Source organism: Psittacula echo (genome assembly GCF_963264785.1).
Source record: "Psittacula echo genome assembly, chromosome: 4".
Taxonomy (NCBI): Eukaryota; Metazoa; Chordata; class Aves; order Psittaciformes; family Psittacidae; genus Psittacula; species Psittacula echo.
In genome coordinates, this window is record NC_137738.1 from 113,830,717 (window position 1) to 113,849,135 (window position 18,419).

The 18,419-nt window shown below is 42.1% G+C and overlaps 1 protein-coding gene across 1 annotated transcript; it reads right to left on the minus strand.

Annotated features, from left to right (window-relative positions):
• Positions 1–12,721: 12,721 nt before the first annotated feature.
• OTOR (otoraplin) lies at positions 12,722–16,749 on the minus strand (the record flags this gene model as incomplete). The annotated part of the gene is made up of 4 exons (XM_080614843.1): positions 12,722–12,745; positions 15,313–15,423; positions 16,007–16,146; positions 16,626–16,749. The coding sequence occupies 4 exons, from the start codon at positions 16,747–16,749 to the stop codon at positions 12,722–12,724; spliced, it is 399 nt and encodes a 132-aa protein (XP_080470969.1).
• Between the last annotated feature and the right edge of the window lie 1,670 nt (positions 16,750–18,419).

The window sequence follows — 18,419 nt, forward strand, 5'->3', positions numbered from 1 at the left end:
GGAAGCAAGTTCTGGAGAAGCCTCCAGGAAGAGATTTTTAGCTGCACATATCAACAAACCACTGCGAGACTCAGATCACCAACACAACTCTGCGATGCTGCCGACGGCCTTTCTACCACAGCTCTTGCCAGTACACCTCCTGCAGTTAGCCTTAACATTGCCAACCTCTGACAGATCTCTGAAACTCTAATGTCATAGCAATGGCAAGAATGAGAAAACCAAGTAACATTTAAGTGGGATGGGTCTGTCTGGCCTTGTCTAAGTCACAGAAAGACCAAATGTGTTCTGTTGGCCTGTATCTGTCCCAGTCTTTGCCATCAGTAATCCATGAGTCAAAAAATCCAGGTAGTGGCACAAACTCTTTTCCCATGCTTAGGCATTTCTTGCACAAATTCAAAAACGTCAGTTTCAGAAGTTCACAATCAATTCTGGCTCTTTAAGAATTTAAAATAGGAGTGTCTGAACTGTGCAACACAGTCAATAAAACATCACTTGTATTTACAAAACAAAGCCCGTGTACTGGCAGCATTTTCCAAAAGCATTTGAGTCAGTTACTCAAACTGATAGACTGCAGTAAGTCTACAAGGCTCTCACTTTCATTTGCATGAGGGAGGCTACTTATGCCTTGAAATTTAAAAGCAAGAAGGACACCTACAGTGCAAAGCAAGTTCTAAACCCAGCTACTCTCCTTAGAGTTGATCTGCTATACAAATGTGACTTCTAAAGCTGTTACACACTACTACTCTGTAGAGTGCAGCATGGTTGAGATCCTACATTTATCTGAGCAAAATGAAGCATGATCTATGTAGCTAGGTAGCTTGTGACACTAGGAAACCCAGAATGTTCCTGTGCTCTAGTAGTCAAAGAAAAGTGGGCTTACACGAGTTTTACTTGAACAGCCTCCGCAGCCACCTACAGCTGTGAGGCAGAAATTCATCAACTGCCACATTAAAAGCCATAGAAATAAAAAAAAACAGCCCACAAAAATGTAACTTTAAGACACCACACTCACCACATACTAGTCAGAGACATAAACAGCTTGCTTAATAAATTTGGTGACTCTCCAGCACAAGGAGGACAATAACACCAGATGTGAAAATAGAACTTAACAACTGATCTAACAGCCTCATTCTATGTCTTGAAGAAGTCCTCCAGGTAGTTCACAGATAGTGGTGGCAGCATGTATCACAGAACAGATCACAAGACTTTTTAAACAATATATACTTCAGTTGAGTGTCCCTCCAAAACAACCCATTTTAGTCAACAGCAACCAAAAATCTTCTCATAATTGTGTATTACTCATGACCTTTTGTCACAACTGAGAAGCCAAGCAGGAGGTTTGTGCAGGTTCTCCTATTCTCCTCAAAGAAGGTGAGGAATAGCTGCCCATGAGGCATATCCTGTATTCTACATGTAGAGACTAAGGCTACACCTCTGAAGGACTGGATTAGCAGTTCACAGTGCAGTCTCACTAACAGGATCACAAGTAAACCATGCCTCTACACATGAGAACAACCTACTCCACACCTTTCAGAGTTGGGTTTTCTAACTCCTCTGGGTCAGCTTGCTGGCTGATACATAGAAAACAGAGCCATTTAAAACTGGATGAAGCACAGTTTTTTACCTCTTGAAGGATTAATAGCTTTTACTTTCAAACAGTTCTTCTTCCTTCATCAGTTAAGATTAGAAACAAGAGAAAAAGCAATTTATTAAAAAAAAAAAAAAAAAAGAAAAGAAAAAAAAGGTGCCTGACAGAGTTAAAACAAAAAGCATTCTCCTAAGAATTAGAGGGGGTGGCTGACACTACCTGTCAAAGCTTGCTAACATTTGGGATTGCAGCCAGCTCCGCAAAGCCATTTAGTTTTCTGTTTGATTCACTTACAGTCTCTTCCCTGCAGTGGTTTATGAGAAAAGTGGAAGAGGTCAGCTTGTGTGGACATCCATCTGGGCACTGTGAGTTTGGAGAGAGTGCCAGCTGGCTTAGCTTTTTCTACAAATCTAGTCAAGGATACATCTGAGGTTACAAAACGGGGCTCATTGTATTTCTGTAGGTTCTGCAATCTGTACTCCTGTGGGATGCCAGCGGCACCCATGCTGACAAAAAAAGGTAGGAAAAGTGTTCATGGTATGTGTGAAACAAGCTATATACCTTGAAGAAAACCTGTTATTCGCATGCTAAGGGGGCTGGGGATGGTTCTGTGAATCTCAGCAGTGCTTCAGTGAAAAAACTGCTGTGGGATATGACAAGAGCCCAACAGCCTTTACTTGCCTGTATTATCTCAGAGCATGCAAAATCTTCTTAAAAACTAGTACAGTAGTAGATTCGCCAACTTATACTCTGCTTTAAGTTACATTGCAACACCAACTGGAAACCAGAGCAATGAGCTCCATTACATCATGAAGACATTTAATTCATCCTGCACTGTGCCTCCCTCAAAGAGAAATGCTTTAGAAGCTGCCAATCTTTCCGATCACACCAACTACTCTTCACATACCACCAGCAGTTACCAATTTGAACAGAATGGGAAAGCCACCGACTGCACCCTGCAGGCAGGGGCCTTGCTACAGCCAGATTTAAGTTTCAGCACAGCTACAGCCAAAGTGCCACAATTAGCCCAGGGTAGAGCAGAGCAGAACTGCAGAACTCACAGCATAAGGAATACTTAAAGAAGTGTATCCATCACTCATTGTGCAACAAACAGAGTGATATTTAGTTGACAGGTAGAGGGTGGAAATGATCAGTATCTATGTTTGCAGAAAGAGTCAAAATAAGCATTTTACTAGTACACTTTTTCCTCCCCATAAACTCTACTAGCTAGATATTAGTGCTACATCACTTTTCCTGAGAGCGCTCCAGAGCTGGCCTGCAATTCACTGGTCATATGCAGGGAATTTGAAGCAACTCCAGAAAGTGTCACTACACACTAACATTTTACTCAGATATTGTATGAGCTTCCAATCCACTCAGTATTTTCCCCATTGTGTCTAATGCACACAAATGAAAACACAAGCTAAACAGAAGAATTTGCTCAGCAGTACATTATGACTTTACACTTTACACGTATGCTGCAAACAACACAGGGTGACCTAGCTTAACAGCCTGAGCCACAGAATTATTAGTTTTCTGCCATGCCTGTTCTGAATATCCTTGAACAGCTACTTCCCTCTGTACTTCCATCCTTAAAAGAGGGGAAAAAAAATAATGAAAAAGCAGTATTTTAAACAGAAGTCTATTTGGAACAAAAGGTGGCAGTTCAAACCCTTAAGAACAAGTAGCATCTGCTTACAACTCTACAGAATAAACAAACCACAAGCTACTGAAAGCACACTGAACTTGTCCTGGCAAAAAAACACATCTCCCTCAGGGAAGAAGATGGTGATAATGCCCTAGGGACAGTGATTTTGTTGTCTTCCCTCTATTGATTTGGTTTAATGACATAAGTTGCTGCATATGCAGCTTTTCCTGTTGAAAAGCATGGCACTCAGGCCACAACACTGACCTTTTCTTCCCAGTTAACAGCAAGATCCACAAGTCTGTCTACACTGCAAAAAGCAGCATAAGGAGGAAAGCCTTGAGCCAGCTAAAACCAAGCTGCTAGAATTAGTTACAACACTTGTGTGCTTCAAAAGTTGCTTGCTGAGTTCAAAGACAGGGCTAATTTACACCAGGTACAATGTCATTTTCACATGGCCAAGCAGCTTTCAGGAGCCACATCCATAGCTTAGAATATGATTTTGCACCACGTAGAGGTAACTAAGTCTGGTGCACATTGAGTATCCTTGCAACACAGAACATGGAACTAGGCAGATACACCATGCAGATTAAGCAACAGTGACTGGGATGAGCTCCACAAAGCAATGAAGCAAACTTGTCAAAGAAGACACACTCTATCAGAGTTATTAAATGCAAAGACATCACCCTCTGGTCCAGGGACTGCAAGGATGAATTGGTCATTAAACACAGGATGGCTGCATTCTTGAATGCCCAAGCTGCAACATCCATGCCTTGTTCCCTTTGCATAGAACATCTCCCATGTCAGGTTTGCCTCTCTCAGCTCTTTTGAGGTTTCATGCATCTCTCTGTTCCAGTCCTCTACCCCACCTCCTACTGCTTGCTTTCAGTCCAGAGTTCTTTCACTCCCATTGGTATCATCTGAGCCAGGAGACTTCACCCATTAGTACACTCCCACATGCTGTTCTTGGTTTGAGTTACAGCAGTGATCTCAGAGCTTTTCTCAAACTGTGACCATGATGGACAGAGTACTCCTCATGACCTTGAATTACTTCAAACATTTACTATTTTATCTTTGCAACCAAATGTCCCATGCCCCTTGAAAACCGAGTTCAGGTTCTAACATTCACTATCTCCTCTCACAAAATCCAGGCAAAAACATCAACTTCAGCAAAATGAGTCATATTCCAAGGGGAAAGAGCAACATGACAGTAAGAGGCCATATCTACTATGCAGCAAAAGACATGAGGAAAACAGGTCTATAGCAGAACTGGAAAACAAACATGTCAGCTACTTGGGTAAGGTTTACTTCTCCATGCATTGCTTACGCTCTCTACTTACACAGTCTTGAGAAGGAGCTACAGACTAAATTAAAAAGTTTTGCCAACTGTCTACAGTTCCCCATTATACAGTGCAGTGGGATGACATATTAAAGACTTCACAGTGACTTTGCATCTTCCTCTTTTCCTATTATTTTTCATACTGCTTCAGACTTTTATTCTCAGCCTTCTCCAGGAATTATTATCTTGTCCCTCTTCTCAGAACTGCGCTGCCTTTTGAATCACTGCCAATTATTATTTTTAAGGGGCAATATAAAATGATGAGGATATTTACAGATATACTTAAAGCAGACAGCTCATCATTTCTCTATTACATCTTCTAGAGTTTTCAAGACACAGCATGTGGAACACTGCAGAGCACCATTTGCATATCAAAGATACAAGGAAGTTTAATGCTTTGGCTAGCATCATAATCAATACATGCTATACAGTAAATCAAACTAGCCCAACATCAGACCAGTGCTAGCAATTTTACACTTTGTAGCTCAAAGTGCTGCAGAGTGCCTAAAGAAGAACTCAGCCACCAAGGTAGCAGTATTTAGTTCACACAAAGCTGTGTCATTGCTTCCAAAGAGAAGAGTAAGAAAGAATGCATTGCTAGTTAACATTGCTTACAAGAAGCCATTCATTGGAACAGCTAACAACTCATTTCAAAGACTTTCAAAATCCATTAGAACCCAGAAGAAAGTAGAAGCTTTTCTTCTGTGAAGCTTTCTTACCGAACAATTTCTCTATTTTGCACCAGAACTGGGAACCACCCCTTTCTGTCACCAATAACTTCCCCAGTAACCTTCAGAAATGAGGACAAGTAGGATGCAGTTACTCAGAGCTTCAAACACCAGAAATCAGAAACAGGATTTTCCTGTGTCACAGCTGAGAGTCCAGCCCCCTCAGTAAATCCAATCCAACTGCATGCGGACGGAATTCTCCACCTCTGACTTCCAGAAAGTCTGCCTGGGCCTTGAGCAACCTTCAGCCAACAAAACATCATTTAAACTGGTTGATTCCTAACAGAACACTGACTGGTGTGGGCTGTACTCCAACACAGCCACTAGCAGATGGACTAGCAGCTATTCTCTTCCACACTGCTGTTAAAAGGGTATGCCATATGGGAGGAGGAAAAAAAAAAAACCAAATCTGAGTAGAGGTACTACACACCCAAAAGTAGGCCACCAACTGATTTTAATCAATTAAAAATACAGCAGTGGAGCCCAATCTCCTTTTTATGAGAATTTCCCCCATCTGAAACCCTCTAACAAATCTTAACATCACTTCCACTATATAAGGGCCTGACTATGGGTAGTGCTTTGCAATAACCTTTATGAAACCAAGCATTACCATACAGACAGGAGAGCTGTCTTTAAGCTGCATTCTAACCACACTATCATGTAAGACAAGCTTTACAGTTTGTGTACTTGTTCAAGACTAAGTGCTCTTTTGCTTTTAACACTCTTCAGAGACATTCACACCTTTGTTTGAGCAATGCTGAGAAACCCAAGTATTACACATACAAATATTCCATGCTAAGTACTAAATATTTATGCAGTTTTACCTAATACCATATATTTTGAGCTCCTGCTTTTTTTTTTTTCATGGGCTGGCAGTGTAATTTCAGTCTGAGCCAGAAGAACAATCAGCCTCACACCAGTTGCTTGTGGTTTGTATTGACATAACACTATTCATCCATCCCAAAGCAATTTTTTTTTAACCCATCCCTGAAAAAAACAGCTATTCCTAAACTTGAAAGCCATTTTCTTTTACAAACCATCAGTAACCTCTGAGGGCTGGTGACAGCCATACAATGCTGTTTCAAGAAAACCAAGTAGGGGTGGAGACTGTAAGGAAAAAAAAAAAGGCCACTGCAAACAAGTCAGTGTCAGCAAATGGAAGACAAAGCACCTCTTCTTTGCCAGGGAAGAAGAAATAAAGATAAGCCATCTTTCAACTCCAATCAGATATTTCCCATAAATAAACATAAATCAGGAATAGTTTAATAGCAAGCACTGTTTTAATAATGACCCAGGCCTCAAAGTTAGCAGTAATATTCTCCAGTTATTCTTTTCCTTACCTTGGCTCGTCGATACCAACGGTTTATCCTGAAATCTCAAGGATCATGAGCAGTTTCAGATTCGTATCAGAAGCATACCTTCTTGCAACAGCCAACTCAAATAAAGTATTCTGGGTGACAGAGAATAGCAGAGCACAGGCCACCACATTTAAGATGACATTTCACCACATCATGCACTCCCCTGCATCTGCCATACACATCAGCCTGAGGCTGGCTTTTGCAACCCACCACTTCTCCCTTACCATGACAAGCTGGTGATTTTTTATAGCAGCTGTTGCTTATCTCCCTGCACCCCCCCAACTCTTCCACACACACCCCAGCCCCCCCCCCCCCCAGCCCTTGATCACAGTCAGGGCTGCAATTAGCCCCTCATTAGCCCTGCACCAGGGCAGCTGGCAATGTCATTTTCCCTCTTCCAATGCCTTCATGCTGATGTATCCTGAAAGTGGAATTTGCCATAGTGATCATACTGCCTGGCTCACAAAGTAGTATTAACATCACTTAACAAAACAGGATTTTGTATAAGCAATGCATTCCCTAGTAACTACCTTAACCTTGAAAGAAGAACTAAAGGACTGATAAAAGGGCAATGTCCAGCCCAAGAAGGCACGGGTGACTAGACAATAACTAGAAAAACAAAAAGTCAACAGAAACAGCAGTAACTGGGTGAAAGGTAAAAGTGGCATGGGGAGTTCATGACCACTGACTCAATTTAGGACAGAAAAAGCTTATTCCTTCCCCACTCCCCCACAAGAGTATGTGCACTACTTTTCACAACAAGGGAGGACAGTCTAACCAATAGAAGATACAGTACTAACCAGTAATACATTTAGTAACTTCTGACCAATGAAAAGTAATTTCTTTGTTCTGTAAAACGTATATTATCTGATGTATGCAGAACTAAGGTGGTAGCTTTGTGGAGCTGCCACCTAACACCCTATATCACACAAAATAGCAGGTAAATAAAATACCTTGACTCTGTGTGTATACTGGTATTTTGCATGATGGGTAAATGATCCCACTTCTGGAATAACAATGCTGCAAACTGTGTGTGAAAAGGAACTCAGCAGTTACCAGCTGCCTGGTGTTTTCTGTCACTGAAGCTTGTTGTACATAGCTGGCTGACAGTGGTACCACCACTCCACTGTGGGTACAGGCAGTATCATGCACTGCTTCTTCACCACAGGGCCAGCACACTTCAGGAACACGCAGCACTCTTGTTGTCAAGAGTGCGCAGGCACAACAAAGCTGTGATGGCAAGAACATGTTCTCTGTGGAAGAAACACATTGCAGGAAAGCCCTGAGTGAATACCTTGCCATCTTGGCATGGATTTGGCAGTGCTAGGTTAACAGTTAGCCTTGATGATCATAAAGGTCTTTTCCAACCTAAACGATTCTATGATCTTTCATAAGCCCTGAGGCATGTTTATTGTTAGTAGAATAGCTAACAAGATGCTTACAGCAATGTATGTAATCAGAGAAAATTTTGTGCTGTAAAGTTAGTGGGATCACAAGACAGAATTAGATAAGCATGTGTGAATCCTTCATGAACTCAGTCATTCTTTCTGCTAAGAACAAATCAGAAACCCGGCCTGCTGCTGTGCAGCTTGAGCATGTTCTGTGGAGAGACACTGGTATGGGTAGGGGTCACCAACCCTCACAGGAGGGGCTGTTGAAGCTGGACTTCTTGAGCCTGGGGAAGAAACAATTTCAGGGGGACATAAAAGCAGCCCCCCCAAAACTACAAGGGATTTACTGAGAAGATGGACCAGGGCTCTTTATTGAGATGCTTTGTGGAGGAAAACAGACAACAGAAATAAATGAGAACAGGGTTTAGACAAAGAAACTCATTTTCCCTATGAGAATAGTTAAGGACCAAGTTACCCAGAGTCCTTGGAGGTTTTCAATACCAGGTGAATCCATGAGCACTCTGATGTTGACTTGCTTTGGGCAGGAGACCCGTAAAGGCCCTCCCAGCTAGTGTCCCTGTGATGCTATTAACCAGCTGCCTCCTTCTCATAGCCAGGCAGAAGCCAGCCGCTGGATGTCACCCTGTGCTCACCAAACGATGCGATTCCTCCACATGCAAACAGGATCAAATCTCCCATTGCAGCGAGAAGGCTTTCTTAATTACAAACTTTTTACTTCAGGTAATGACTTGGGAGTCTTACACTTCTTCAAAGCCAACCCTCCTGAAAAATACACAACGGTGGAGCTTAAAAGTTTCTGAATCCCCACCTAAGGCTGAAAACTTAATGCTAACTTCAGCCAAATAGATGCCAAGACCGCAAGCTAAGAGTGCAGTTCAAGGCCACATCAAGAGTCATACACAACCTTATTTAAACACAAAACTGAAACACACATCAAGCTGTGTATTTTCCCCATGCTGAGATAAAATGAACAGAAACAGACTATAAGATCTTGTCATATAAATAGCACACGCTGCATGTAAGATTGTGTACATACTACTAAAACAGTAACTGTGAAATTGCTATGATTTCTATAAAGAAACTGCAATGACAATAACCACTGTAGGGGAAAAAGAAACAAACCAGAAAATCAAAAGCATCCTCCACTGCCTGCTAGCGTAATATTGATTCTCCTCTCCTTCTCCTGAAAGTCAGTTCCTGTTTATTTCAGCCAGGTTTGCTACAGCATGAACACTTTGGGGTCTGAATGGCAAGCTGTATTCTGAAACGAGCTTCACCTAAGAATGTGAAATGCAGAAAACAGATCTGTGTTCAGTGTTAAAACTATTGATCTTTAACTGTCAGCTTCACATTAATAGGGCTGCAAACTGCAAGCACTCAAAAGTTTCCTACAGACAGCCCATTCTTCCCTGCTGCCTTGGAGGAGGCCCTTTATCACACAGTGATGGAGGAGACCATTGTTGTGGTGCCATGGAGGAGCTCTTCATCGTGCGGCCTGGCACTTCTTCCAGGCCCTTGTTGTGCTGTGCCCAAGGACCTCCTCACTGCATCACCCTGAAGGAGCACATTATCATGCCACCCCAGAGCCCTTCATCACAGCTTGCCAGAAAAGCCCTTCATTGCGCTGCTCCTGAGGAGCTCTTCATCGTGCCACACCTGAGGAGTTCTTCACCACTCTGGAGTTCTTCATCATGCTATCCTGGAGGAGCTCCTGATTGCACCACAACTGAGTAACCCATCATCATGCTGCAACAGAGGAGCTCTTCACTGTGCTGCTTCTCAGCAGCCCTTCATTGTGGTGCTTTGGAGAAGACCTTCATCATGCCGTGTCAGAGAAACCCTTCATCATGCCGCTCTGCAGGAGCCCTTCATTGTGCCATACCAAAGGGGTTCATGCCACTTCTCAGGAGCCCTTAATCACACCATCCCCAATGACTTTTATCATACCAGAGTTCAGATTGTAGCACAGGTCACCTGTGCTTGTGAGATGACAGTTTTACACAATGTCAATGTACAAAAACAAGTACCTACAACACTGTACAGACAAAAAGTGCTATGAAGTTTCATTTGATTGGAAACCATCCAAAAATTGCACATTAGAGACTGAATTCAGTAGAAAAGTATCTCTGCCAGTACAATGCTGCTTCGCAACCAGATGCTTTGTGAATACCACAAAGTGAACCCTTACCTTACTTCCATCAGAATTAGATTTTCGAGTGGCAAAAACAGACTTTGATACCCCTTGAAAGCCTGCTGTGTTATTTTACTGCACACAAAAAGAGTCTCTAATGGCAGCTAGGGTAAAAGCAAAGAGAAATAAATATACACTGTCCATGTTCTGCCATGATGGCCCCAGACTTACTGTAACTGCTGAAGAAGTCATAATAGGCTGTTTTTCACTGATACTCCAAACACTGTCTTTTATGCAAGCTCAAAAAAGAGAAGATATATATATACCTACTCAGTGTTGTATGCATCCTGCACTAGAAGTCTTCTCTTCTTAGTCGTTTTGCTGTCTTGAAGCATCCAAGAGATGAAGCTTGAAGCTCAAAGAAGCTGGTAAAAGAGCAAACAGGAACTGAAACCAGTTATGTCTGCAAGGTTTTCTTTACAAGGACATGAGTTAAGGATTAACAAACACTGGTCTCTATACCACAGAATGTCCAGTTCTGACCTGGAACTCTCTCACTGTTAGTGAAAAGGATGGCAACTTTGTGGAGAAATGTATATACAGTTTTTTACATCAGACTCTTATACATAGAATCATAGAATAGTTAGGGTTGGAAAGGACCTTGAGATCATCTAGTTCCAACCTCCCTGCCATGGGCAGGGACACCCCACACTAAACCATGTCACCCAAGGCCTCATCCAGCCTGGCCTTGAACACTGCCAAGGATGGAGCATTCACAACCTCCCTGGGCAACCCATTCCAGTGCCTCACCACCCTCTCAGTAAAGAATTTCTTCCTTACATCTATGTAGAACTGAGTACTTAAATAACTGTAAGCAATTATATCAGATTATGATTTGAGGAAAAACATTATTTTTCAATAGCAAGTGCTCAACCTCACTTCACAGTTTTTATTCATACTCACAGGGCAATTTAATGCTTTTTGTTGTGTTGTCTTCGAACATCTACTGTTGCACATACCACTCTGGTTCTCTCAGCTCCTAACACATGCCCAGGTATAGGGTGCATCTCCACCAAGCAGCAGGCCCACCTAAAATGAATGAATGCAATTGCGAACACCTCATATTGGAAAGCTGTGCTACACAGGAAACAGGCACAGACAAATCACACTTTTTTGGTTAAAAAGTAACTATTTGCTCATAGGCCACCCTTCGTGAGATCTTTAACTAGTCCTACAACCTTCTGTCTTTCAACCTCCCCAAAATCATTATGTTTTACCAGAACTCACTTTTTGAGGTGGAACTGGCACGGAGGCTCAGGACTGTCATCACCACCACCACTTCCACCCTCAGGCATCTTAAACACTGAGTGACACAACCTCCCGCTCCGGGGGGAGGGAGGCTCAGCCCAGCGGCCCGCACCCACCCCCCCCCCATCCAAGCGGAGACAGCCGGGGGCAAAGCCTGCCACGATCGGCCATGACCACCCCCTGACCGCCTCCCCTGCCGCCATCCTTCCTCAGGTGGCCCTTGCCCAGACCCTTGGGGCAGGGAATGCCCGATTCTGATTGGCTGGCGGGCGCTCGGTTCCCGCCCTTCTGGAAAGTTCTCCACTGGCTGAGGGGCGGGCTGTGGTGTGATGGCCGGCAGCTATGGGGTCCCGTGGGGGGCACGTTGGGCTTGTTTCTGAAGAGGGTGACCCCCCACTCTGTTCTGTGGCTGCAGAAACATGCTTGTCCGTAAAAAATTACATCTGCTAATGCATCCCATTCCATCAGTGAGGCTCCCCAGGCATCCCAGGGCTGGCTCTGACTGTTGCATCCAGAGAGGGAACAGCAGGATACCACCTTTCTTACTTTGAAAAGATAGCAGGGGGTAAACAATTGTACCAGTGCTTAGCGGAGCAAGTGGGCATAGAACTGCCTTCAAGCTGGAGTAGGTGCTGCGTGGGTGCCATCCCCAGCCTTAGTCCAGCCTCCACTTCAGCTCATCTCTGAGCCATGGTGCCTGCTTGAATGTGCCCTGCACCAGCACACAAGATGGGTGAGATGCTCTTTCTGACACACTGTTAAAGGCCATACTTAGTTATTGGTGATTTCTCAGTTGTTGGATAGCTTTTGCAACAAAGATGATTTATTCCAGCAAGTCACAGATGGGTCACCCAAGGAAGGTATTACTAAGAGCTAAAGCATAGTGTAAAGTTATGGCAGGAAAATGCAGGTCAGGATCCCACACAGAGCGTATTTATACCGCACAGACAGCAACTCAAAGGCTATTAGCTTTATTAACAAGTAACAAAGCATACACAGGTAAAAAAATCTCTAAAGAACAAATCCCTTGTAAGACTATTTCCCCATCCTAAATCACTCCCTTTAAATGAAAACTTCCTTGTTTTGAAGAAAGATTACTTGCTTCACAAACATCTACCACAGGAAGGGCTTTGTGTTCAGGGAGGGCGTCCAGGTTTCTTCCTGTCAGCTTTCCCTGGCAGCAGACAACAGATTACCCAACCACTGCCAGCGCTATTCACAGAAGAAATCAATGGCCTGAAAAAGAGAGGTAAAAGGAAAGATGCGTTGAGATTACCGAAGGATTAGTGTTCCCTTTTCACCCCCCCAAAGGTACAGCAGATGTAAGCACAGAATACAGTATAATATACTCAAAGTACACCATAATACTCTCACAGTATTGTGGAAAACGGTTTTTTGTCTTTTGATTCCTTTTGTGTAGCTGGGTTGATTTGTTCCTGCCATAGATTTTTAAAGTGAATTAGGCAATACCAAATTTTCTCTTCATTTCAAATGATTCCTCTATCTATCTATCTATATGGCTATGTAGGTCTCAATTCTGCTGAAAGGAATTATTACATGGTGGTGCTCAAACTGTACATTTACATCACACCAGCGCATATAGCTGTCCACTGGAAGCAAAGACAGGGAGCTGTTTCAGAACAGATGCTTACTGGTAATGAAAGTACTCATCTAAGCCAGCAAACGGCCAATTCTAAGCAATCGAGAGAAGGCAGGCAATCCAACACTGCTCTGTAATGCATACAGTCTATTGTGTTGGGTCTGTTGTATTCAGTGTGATTCAGTGGTTCAGAAGCAGCAGCAGAGAGGGGAAAAAAATAAATGTCCTAAGATTATTGCTCAAACAGCAACTAACTGGCATGGGTTACCCAGTGCTTCACAAAAGGATGCTGAGAGAAGGTCACAGACAGAAGTGTTTACTTGCAGGTTCTGTAGCTAATGGTGTACATTGACTTCAATAGTGAAAGTGACTTTTGGGGGAAAAAACAAAACAAAGGCCAGAGACACTTGGAGACCCCCAAGCTAATGTCCTCTTTCAGTGCAGCACATGCTCTTCGTAATACTTTCCCCATCCAAGTCCCTATTGGTCATTCTTCCATTCAATGATCTTCGTGTGCCACACAGTGCTTCAATCAGGGGCAGCTGCTGCATGCTGATCAGTCATTAAGCTTCGGCCATCATCAGATCCCTTTCCCAAGAGAACCTATCATAACACCAGCACTGGGCTTTACTGGGGCAAGGCAGGAAAGCAGAGAAAAATGATTGCTGGTGTCCTGGGAGAAGGCTACAGAGCTGCAAGGGAGAGATTGGCTTTTGATTTGCAGATGGAAGGGTGGTGGTATTAGAGGCATCTGTGGTGGTGTGCAACAGCGGCTCTGCATAAAACAGCACATTTAAGGGATATTTCTGGAGCAGGCAGCATGCCCATACACAGACTGGTCAAGACACACTGTAGACTGTTTTAAATGTGAGATCCTTAGGGTCACACATGCAACATACAGCTGAGAGCAGTAGAACAAAAAAAGGCTGTACATGAATTACCCTTTGTTTCTATTGCAAAGTTCCCATGTAGTGAGAATGTGAAGGGCGAAACAACTGTGAAAATCTGTCACTAGTTTGGTGAAGGAAAATGACTTCCCAGTTAAAGTCCTGCATTGCAGCCTGACAGCAGCCCATTCTGGACTCCAATTCAGCCTGCAGGCTAAGCTATAGCTTTAACCTACTTCTCCTTCCAGTCCAGCTTGTCATGCGACAGCTGGCTGTCGTATGGTACAGAAAAGAGCTTAGAAACATATTTTAGTCATTCTTTCATGTTCAGTGATTAATGGCTGCAATGCTTCTGGGCCAAAATTCAGAATAAACTAATGTCATGTCAAGAAAAGCAATCACTTATCCGAGATTCGCATTTCCTCAAACAAATCTTCCCTGACACATTATAACACAAATCCTAGTGACTAGTAACATGAAAACAAAATTCTTCCTTTCACTTACTTCCACTGTGTTAATGAAACCCATCTCATAATCTTTAATCTTAGGATTAAAGACTCCAGATACGATTTTAAGATTGACACACTAATCATATTTTGCCATATGCTTCAAAATGGGTAGATATTCAATATTGATGAAGGTAATTGCTGTAAACCTACCACTCAATTTCTTTTGAAGCATAGACATAAGCTACCAGTAAGCACTGATTGTAAGCCAAACCATACCAGCCTCTCCATTCCTCTGTGAAGTGTTTCAGATTACAAATTGTCTGGTGCACAAGACACTACTGGAAATAATGAGGGGCAATCATCCCTTCAGAAATACAGTCTACTTACAGAACACTAATGTGTTTCCAAAAGTTTTTTAATTCAGCTTTCTGACATACCAGTAACTGTGTTAGGAGAAAACAAGTGTGGTTTCAGTAAATCAGAAGTTCTATATAACAGTGTCCATCTAGATACACAATTAATAGAGCAGTTGTATATGTTACTGAAGTATGCAGCACAATATCCAGATTCTAAAAAAGAAAGTTTTGGGTAAAACTTACGTGGCCTTGAACGAATACTATTCCAGTCAATAGGAACTCTAATAGGATCAAGGCCTTAATGCAGCATTTGTAACATCTGCAATGTCAGAGCTTATGTTAGGGATTTTACTGAGGCTATTTGCCTGTATAAAGGCCCAAAGAGTGGATCCCTAAGCATCTGTGATATGCTACAATCATCTGCCACCATTATGATTTGTTTTTACAGCAAATTAGCATTACACAGCCAAGTATAATTATGTAGCCAGCTGGGCTTTTGCAAATTCCTTACCGTTGTAGGAACAGTCTTATTTGCTTCTTGATAGACATGTTGCTCTGAGACTAAACTGCTAGGGAAATAACCAACTGTCCCCATATGGTCTTCATACTGTTCTCCATAAACCTTCAAGCAAGGAGATGTATAATTAGGTACCTTAAAACAGTCCTCATCTGGTTTGAGCTAGTTCATAATTTAGTCAAAGGCAGTTACTAATAGTTGTTTCTTACTCTGGTTTTAGATTTTCTAGGTTCCAATTAGCTGGCACATTAAAGGAACCATTAACAAAAGTTCTGATACAGGCATACATTTTTTGAAGGAAATTAATGCCATCTATAGTTTATCTGGATTTTTTTTTTTAATCAGTACAGCTATTTATCTTTGCTTCTCTTAAATTTAAAAGTTTTATGACCAACTGTGATAAAAGCTTTTTCCTCTATAGTTTCAGCTGCTACAGAAAGGAACTGTGGAGCCCTTCTGTTAAGGTTCAGCTCATAATTACCATATAGCTATTGAAGATATTTCATTAAAAAACAAACATCCCCCCCAAATCCCTCAAGACTCCTCAAGCATTTTAAGTTTAAACATTCCCTTTGAAAACTAAGTTGCTGCTTTAAAACCCACAATAGCTCAGCATTAGAATCAATTTCTTGACAGAAATACATGTTAATCTACTTCTGGTTTGCTCATATACACAAGAATGTCTTACACTTCCAGCCCAGAATTCTCCGGAGTCTTTTTCTTTTACTAGTTTTGAGTAAACATAAATCAACTGCCCTTTTTTGATATTAATGAATCTGCAGTCTGGAGCATTATAATCCTCTTCTGCTCTGGCAAGGGAAATGGTGTCTAGGAAAAAATCATAAAAAAAGAATGAGGTGGATGAATTTAAAAACATATATACTTTTAAAGAGAGAACTGTAAGTTCGTGTGTGTTCTTGTGTGCACATGTAAAGCTATTTCTACAGGTACAAGTAGGTTTTCCTGAAATTAATAAAAGTCTTCAAGATACTTTTCTGTTAATTTTTCTGTTCTCCAGTAAGCAAAGTAGCAGCTTAAGGATGTGCCATTTCATGACAGTGGAAGTTAAAATCCTTCTCTTTACACTTACCTTACACCTGAGTGAAAAATGCCCTTTTACAGAAACCTTTTTGCAGCAAAACTGCATTTAATAAACCCTCCCACTCTGCTTTTAAAGTAGACAGAGCAATGCAAACATAACATAGTTAAATAACTATTAACTATAGTTTTCCCTCGCACTACTGCATCCAACCTCCACAGTCATTTTTGAGACTACTTTGTCCTCAAAAGTAAAGCAAATTACTTACAGACACAGTCATCATCAGCACACAGCTTCTGGCTGGCAAGCTTGTCCATAAAAATCCCAGTTACAAGAGGGTACATTAATCCAAGACACAAAAGTAAAACGACCAAATAGACACTTTGTGTCATGTTTTTTTGCTGCAGTGGTTGTCGAATGCAAGCTGGATCCAGCAATCTCTGTCTTTTATGGAAGAGGCAGACACCTGGACAAACAAGCCTGGCCAATGGGAAGGGGCTGGGGTGACATTCCGCCCCACCAGAGGAGCTGCAGGCAGGAGGAAGACCTCAGGGCCCAATCACAAAACTGAATCCCTTCCCAGATCCATTCTGCATTAACATTTCAATCAGCAACTGTATTACTTAAATGTTTTAAGCCTTCCTGTAGTTGTCCATAGTCTTAATCTTACCTCAAGCCAAGTTTGAGAATTAAAATTAAGTCCAACCCTGGTAAGCAGCAAAGGAAATTACATCCTTCCAAATCCTCAAGATACTCATTTTCACAAATGCTTACTGACAGGTGTAATCTTCACTGGACTGTTAACCCTGTGGCAGAGATTCCCTTGTCTGCATGGATGCAAACAAACCAATTGCAAATATAAGCAGAGCATTAGGGAGTTGAAACCCAGTAAAAAGGCTTTGCAGGTCACCAATTTAAATTTGAAATGTAGGACGCCAAGCACCACATACTTGTCTAGGCAAGATCCCTTCTACAGGGAGACATGAGAGCAAAACACACAGGTCAAGCCAGGACAGCAGACATTTCACTGAACTCAGTGGAGAGTTTGCAGATGCAAGATGCTGGACAACATACAGTGCCACAGGCTGACTTAAAAGAGCCTCTTTACACCTTGGAGAGGACACCTAGAATTCATCTAACTTCCCAAAACCTTTTCCTAGCTTATGTGAGGCAAGACTTGTAGGGAGTATTTTAATTGGAATAAAAAATGCACACATGCTCACAAGGAACCACCACTAGTTACTGTAATGTAAGCAATGCACATCACTGCTGTCAAGTTGCAGAAGGTTGGTCTGAATCAATCCTTAAAAGTGACCAAAAGCACACTTGGAGATTCCCCAAATGGCACTCCAGAGTACCAGTGCTTCAATTCAGATTCACAAGGCAGCCCAAAAAGCTGCTGACTGTACCAGCTTTCAGTCCTCAGCAGAACAGAGGAAGCTGTCAACTGCCATAAGAAATCCCACACTCTTTAAAAGAAAGAGCATCTTGCAAATTCTAGCATCACCTTTCCATTACAGCTTACTTCACCACAATCTTCTCTGATCTTTCAGCCCATTACTCCTTCATCCAACCTCCCGCATGCAGTATCTAACCTCCTTTGCAGACAGCTCCATACAAACCCTTCTTCCAAGTGAGTACAGGTGAAGAGTAGTGGTATGCAATGGCAGTCTCATGTACACAGACTAATGGGATCAAGGACAGCATAATACCTATGAAAGTATGACTGTAAAAGAAAAAACATTAAGGTTCATGATGGAATAACAGTCACTTTTGCTCCCTTACAAGAACATGGAAACCATTCTCACTTATTAATACTTGTGAAATCCCCCCTGCAAAAAAAAAACAACAAAAAACCAACCCCCCCCAAAAAAAACCCACTAAAAAGAATGAAAAAAATATGCATATGGAAATAGGACAGTAATTGAGATGACTGTGGAAGGGGCAGCATCCTGCAATGTACTCTAGGAGCACAAGATGAGATTTTGATTTTTCAGTTCTTGTGCAAAAAAGGTGGTTTATGGAGCTAGTTTTATGTTTAAAGATCATATAGCACTTGCTC